Source organism: Podarcis raffonei, chromosome 8, assembly GCF_027172205.1.
Source record: "Podarcis raffonei isolate rPodRaf1 chromosome 8, rPodRaf1.pri, whole genome shotgun sequence".
In the NCBI taxonomy this organism is placed as follows: Eukaryota; Metazoa; Chordata; class Lepidosauria; order Squamata; family Lacertidae; genus Podarcis; species Podarcis raffonei.
Window position 1 is genome coordinate 83329582 of NC_070609.1, and position 6357 is coordinate 83335938.

The following is a 6357-nucleotide window of genomic DNA, read 5'->3' on the forward strand; positions in this document are numbered from 1 at the left end:
TATGAGTAAAATACAAATGTTCTTTCTTTATCCAAGAGTATCTGTACCCTGCTCTTCATTAAAAAATGCCTCTGGCACAGCTTACGAACGGTCCGTTAAAGGAAAAGTTCTTGCTCACAAGCTTGTAGTCTATAACACAAAAGCAAAAAGCGACAGGGAGGGAAGAGGGCGAAAGCACACTTGGGCCCCAATGTGGTCTGCAGGAGTGGAAACTGTTCAGGAGCAGGAAGCACAAGATGGAGCTGGCCTTTCACTAGAGCTACTGAAACGAGCTCTGCCTCCCATCTCACCCCCTGAGGCAGCCTGTTGGAATAGCTGCTATCAGGTTGACGAAGTCTGACGGAGCTGGCCTTTCAGTGGAATTGAGAGAATAAACCATTGTTTATAAATTCATAAAGTACGTGGGCCTTCTGGCCACTGAAAAATACCCATTGCAGCATAAAAATGATGATCTGCTTTTAGTTTATTTAACACAAAAAGAAGTAGCAGCTTGGAACATCGAGAACACAACAGTGATAATGCTTGGCAGGTTTCAGTCAGGATGTTCTTCCATAACTTTAGCAGCACCAAAGAGAGCCCAGCCTCTGAATCTTTCCTTCCTCTGAGTGTGGCTTGAATCCGTGGCAGAACCTCTGAGCTGCCCTGGTGAATTGTAAAGGGTGAGGCATGCACCTGAGGTTCTTCAACCCATAATGCTGAATGTGAACATGGATGTCAAGCATGTTGGATTATGCAACTTTTTTGCTGCTGGGAAATTTGCCTCTTCCCAGCCAGGTTTCCTTGCTGTTGCCAGCTTGCCATGAGGGTGGAAGGAACCCTGGCAAAGCACTGTATTTTGCATTCCCAGCATAGCCTGAGAGCAGAACAAGCGTTTTTGAGGGCAATGCTTTTTTTCAGCCGGAACTCACCGGAGCTCAGTTCCGGCACTTCTCAGGTGGGCGCCATTGCCATTATAAGAGAACAAGGGAGGCGTTCATGGTGAGTTCCGGCACCTCTTTTTCTAGAAAAATAGCACTGTTTGAGTGTCAATATCGCCAAGCCATTGCTATGCTTATGATTTCTTCAGCACCATCAGCACCAGGCCGCCCAGGCTCTCCACTTGACAAACGCCCAGCAGCAGTCAGCCATCTACCACACTGGTCTTGCGCCAACTCCTCCTTCCATGACCCCAGGCTCAAGCACACAGTCTCCTCAGAGCAGCTTCCCTGCAGCTCAACAGACGGTCTTTGCCATTCATCCTTCCCACGTCCAGCCCGCCTACACCAACCAACCGCACATGGCCCATGTCCCCCAGGTAAGACATTGATGTAGGCTGAGGTCCAAAGAGTGCTCTCTGTTCCAGGGAGGAGAAGACTGGGGGCGGGGAGCCAATTCTCATTAACATGCTCTTATAATCTCAGGCTGCTTTGATCCGGGGAAGGCCATGGGTGTGTGTCACACCCTTGTGCACCAAAGAGCTGTTCAGAATGCCTGATGAGTATTTATGCACACAGAATAATTTCTGTCCAGCAGGAGGTGCTAGCGAAGGATCCCTGGACTATGGGTTTCTCAGGCTTGCCCATGGTTGAAATGGTCACCTGAGTACGTCCCTCTGGAAGGCAGGCAGAACAGGGCATGACATTGTGCACCTTTTGTGCTAGAGGGTAGACAGTGGCGCTGCTGCTGCTGCTGCAGTTGCTTGGCTAAAGCTGAAAAGGTTGGGCGTGGTGGTTGAAGGGTGGTCCTTGGCCCCCTGTTATGGAAGCGGGCTCTGAGTGCCACAGAGGGTGGTGTCCTTCCTGAGGAAGTTAGTGAGAGAGATCCTTCCTATGGAATTGGTGGTAAGTCAGCGAGCTTTTGGGTCTGAGCCCTGAACACTGAAAAAGGTCCTTTGCAGGGAAGTCTGAAGCCTCCCTCAACTGTACACTTAGATTTTGTGCTCTGCCCCCCGAATGTGTCTCCCCCAGCTGTGAGTGGCAAGCAAAGTGCTGCCTCCCTCCAACCGGTTACTTAACAACATATTTTGTGCTGTTTCTAGCGGTATGGCTGTCGTATTCCTCTGAGAGGGGAGCCTAATAATAATAATAATAATAATTTATTTATACCCCGCCCATCTGGCTGGGTTTCCCCAGCCACTCTGGGCGGCTTCCAACAGAACACTTAAAATACAATAACCTATTAAACATTAAAAGCTTCCCTAAACAGGGCTGCCTTCAGATGTCTTCTAAAAGTTTGGTAGTTATTTTTCTCTTTGACATCTGGTGGGAGGGCGTTCCACAGGGCGGGTGCCACTACTGAGAAGGCCCTCTCTGCCTGGTTCCCTGTAACTTGGCTTATCGTAGCGAGGGAACCGCCACAAGTCCCTCGGCGCTGGATCTCAGCCTTTCAACTATAGCCTGAGTTCGGTGGGGTCCCGGCCTCCCCCCTCCCCTGCTGAAAGAAACCCGCTTTTAGTGCCATCTCTGGGATTCCTGTGGTGCTGGCTGTGGGCGCTCTCCCCTTTGTGGCCTTTCTACTAAAGAGCTAGTTTGACATCAACTGATAGGAAGTGCCTACAGAGGGTGGTGAATACTGCACATGATATTATGGGCTGCCCTGTGAATCCACTGGATGACATTGTGGAAGAATGTTGCCTCAAGAGAGTGAGGAAAATTCTCAGGGATGAGTCACACCCTGGCCGGCACTTTCTTGATCTCCTGCCCTCGGTCAGAAGATATAGAAGCACGATTAGTCGCACCAACAGGGTAAAGAACAGCTTCTATCTGTGGGCTGTTAGGCTGCTGAATGAAAAGATAACAACAGGGCAACTGACTTTCGTGTTTGGTGTGTGTGCCTCAGTAAACGAGGGGAATTAAGACTAAGAGAGCTGAGTGGGGGGTGCTCGTGTAATCTCACTGTATACAAGTTGTACAAGTGACCATAAAGTATTTCAATTTCAATTTATTTCAGGCCCATGTGCAGTCGGGAATGGCTCCTTCTCACCCAACTGCCCATGCTCCAATGATGCTCATGACAACCCAGCCACCACCCGGTGGGGCCCAAGCCGCCATTGCGCAAAGTGCACTACAGCACATTCCAGTTTCAACAGCAACACACTTCCCCTACATGACGCACCCTTCAGGTGAGCGGAGTGTGTGCTTGGGAGACGCCGCAGGTCCCAGGAGGGGGGATAAGGGAGAGAAGATGAAGGTTGTGTGATGTCGAGGCTGGGCTTGGGAGCGCAGAGAGGGGGAGCACAGAACAGGCACAACAAATGCTCTTAAAATGCCCTCTCCCCCCACAACTGAATCTTTACTCCCTTCAGGAGCAGTCTTTATTTCCAATCATCATCATCAATCTTTGTTACGGTCCAGAGGCCCAACAAATCGTTACAAAGGAATACACAATTTATACAGCCTACCTCCAGGTTAAACAAGCATTTTGTTCAGAACATAGGGATCATCGGTTCTTGCAACCACCGATAAAAACTTTGCCACTGCTAACGTTCTAGCATATGTCCGGTCTTCCAATAGGAACCTGACATAGTGAGCCTCTGATTTTCCCGGGAAAGGTACCAGCAAGGGTAGTATCAGTTCAGCCCTGGCTTGCTCATATTTTGCACAGTGCAACAAAATATGTTTTATGGAATCGATGTCTTGAGCACACGAGCAAAGTCTGTCCTGGTAGGGAACTCCTCTCAACCTACCATCCAACACTGCAGAAGGAAAGATGTTTAGTCTGGCTTTGGTGAAAAGCCTTCAATAGTTTTTTTCAGAGTGAGGATCCTGTGACCTCCATATGTCATTGGACTCCATCAGCCCCAGCCAGGGTAGCCAGGAATGAGGGGCCAGGGGACTTGTAGTTCAAGGGGCCTCTGGAGGACCACAGGTTCCCTTCATGGGTACACCCAGCTGTGTTGTGAGTCCTCCCACCTCCTGGCCTTTCCTCTCCCAGCACCTTAAATGGCAGCCTTGGTGTTGCTGCCTACGCTTGGCCCTTGGCAGACTAGCCGTCATGCTCCAAAACCCATTCATTCTCATGCTCTGGCTTATTAAGAAAGCCTTCGCTGTGCTCACGCCACGTTTTTTAAAAGCACCTGCCACCTGGTTTTCCACGTGTCGTGTTTTCCGTTCCTCTTCCCCACTCCTGCCACCCTGGCCCAGTGAGCAAGAATATGTGTTGCTGGTGGATAAAGGGCATGGGAGTGTTTGTCTGAGAGAGACATCTCTTGTAGTAGCCGAGCCACTTTTTAAAATGCCCTTGGTAGGATTTGGGGTCTTTATCTCATGTCTCAACTCATTCTTCTCTCTCTCTCTTTTTTCCAGTACAAACCCACCATCAACAGCAGTTGTAAAGCTGACCTGGAGTATCAGTGAGGCTGGATCCCTCTTTGTTTCCTTCTTCTGTTTTTTTTTTAGGCCAAATACCTTCCTTCTCCTGCTTCTACCAACTTGGAAGCACAGAAACAAAAACAGAAATCAAAACAAAATCTAGTATTTCACTTTATTTTTGTTTCTAAGAGGAAAAAACAGCAACCTTGTAACACCCAATAGGAATGCTAACAGTTCACTTTGCAGTGGGAGAAATTCGGACTGAAACAAAAGGCATGTAGAGCCCTTGTGGGACGATTCCATAATTCCATGTGTTGTGTCAAAAAAGGAAAACAAAAAAAAGCCCTGCCCCATTTCCGCTTGCAGATAAAACTGGAAAAAAACTATTTATTTTTTAAAGCAACCCTTCAAAGTCACACAAATTCATCAGCTAGAGAAAGACGTAACGAGAGTGATTCTTGCTGCTATTCTCACTAAAAAAAAAGAAATTAAATGAACATAAAAAGAAAATCAATACCTTTTACTTCTAACTAAACTTGAAAGAGGTTTGAAAAAAAGCAAGTTCTAATCGTCAAGCAGATATGGATTTATTATTTATAAAATCATGTTTGATGATGGGGGAAAGCCGCCGTCGCAAGGCAGCGGTGTAACTTTTAAGTTAAGAGGAAACTTTTACTTTGTAGATAATATAAAATAAAAACTTTAAAAAAAATTAAAAATAAAAAAAGTTTTAAAAACTGACCTTTTTCTTCTGGAATCTGTATGCTTCACCTTGTTTCCTTTACCTGTTTTCTGGTTTAGCAGTTCACTGGTGCATAAGATAGGCAGAGAGGCCTTTGGCCAGGGGAGCAAAAGAGGAAAAACTGAAAAACATGTCTTAAAGGCGGCTTCTGTATAAATGTGTGAGTTGGGCCAACAAATGTGTTCTGGCAGATGAAGGGATGGTGGTGCTTCAGGCCATTAAAGCATTAAGCCTTCTCCAACCTAGTGCCCTCTGAGTATTTTGGACTCATTCCCTAGCCAGCATGGTTGGAGACGAATGGGTATTGTGTTCCCAACAACATCTGGAGGGCACCTGGTTGGGGAAGGATGCATTGGAAGTAGTTGAGCCAATGCCAATTTTCACAATCTTAACCAGAAACAGGGAATCTTAGGCATGCTGGCCACATGTGGCCCTCCAGACCTGGTCCTCGGGACTCTCCACAGGTCAGACCCCTCACTGGCCCTGCTTCACCACCACCCCCATGTGTTTTGGGCTGCCTGGAATGTACCCTTGAACTCTGATGACGCCTCTTGCTTGTCTGGAAGAAGGATACTGAGGAGTGTATATGGAAAGGAGCATAGTCTGCAAATGGGGAAATTTGCATGCTTTGCTTCACCCACCCATGTGGACCTGGGAAGGTTGCCCCGAACAGAATGCGGCCCTCAGGCTGAAAATGTTTCCTCACCCCGATATAAACTTACCGTATTTTTTGCTCTATAAGACTCACTTTTTCCCTCCTAAAAAGTAAGGGGAAATCTGTGTGCGTCTTATGGAGCGAATGCAGGCTGCACAGCTATCCCAGAAGCCAGAACACCAAGAGGGATTGCTGCTTCTTTCTTATAGAGCGAAAAACACGGTACTTTCACTTAGGAGTTGGGACCTGCTGGATTAACCTGAAGACCTAACTCTTTACCGTACTCTGTCCAGCAGTAACCAGGAGCTGAATGCAACAGTTCTCCACAACCTAAGTTGTTTATTCCTCTGTATATCAGCGGGAGATACCTCTGGCATGGAAGCTTCACGGCTGCTTGGGCTCATAGCTTAAGAAAAGCTCATGGTCCACTCTTCCACCAACGGCTTCCTGAGCTAGTGACTCATCGTCACAACGTAATTTCAGCTCAGGAATGCCTGAAGTGGGAGGTGTGTGTGATTAATGGAAACTCTTCCTTATGTTCTGTGCTCACGGGATGTAAGACTTGCGTCCTCCAGGCAGTTTTTCCCCATTCCAAGAAGTGTGACTGATTTCAGCTTGAAAGCAGGAGAAACCAAGGTGGTGCCCTTCAAAAATTGATGGGCTCCCAATTC

At 47.5% G+C, this 6357-nt stretch overlaps 1 protein-coding gene across 4 annotated transcripts in view; it reads left to right on the forward strand.

Moving 5' to 3' along the window:
* The window catches only part of ATXN2 (ataxin 2), a 69044-nt gene extending 64014 nt beyond the window's left edge, over positions 1-5030 (forward strand). For all 4 annotated transcript variants that reach the window (XM_053401258.1, XM_053401260.1, XM_053401259.1 and 1 more), the window contains 3 exons: positions 1067-1294; positions 2929-3100; positions 4284-5030. In XM_053401258.1, the coding sequence (XP_053257233.1) occupies positions 1067-1294; positions 2929-3100; positions 4284-4312 (429 nt within the window). In that variant the 3' untranslated portion in view covers positions 4313-5030. The remainder of the gene's footprint in view (positions 1-1066; positions 1295-2928; positions 3101-4283) is intronic.
* Positions 5031-6357: the final 1327 nt, after the last annotated feature.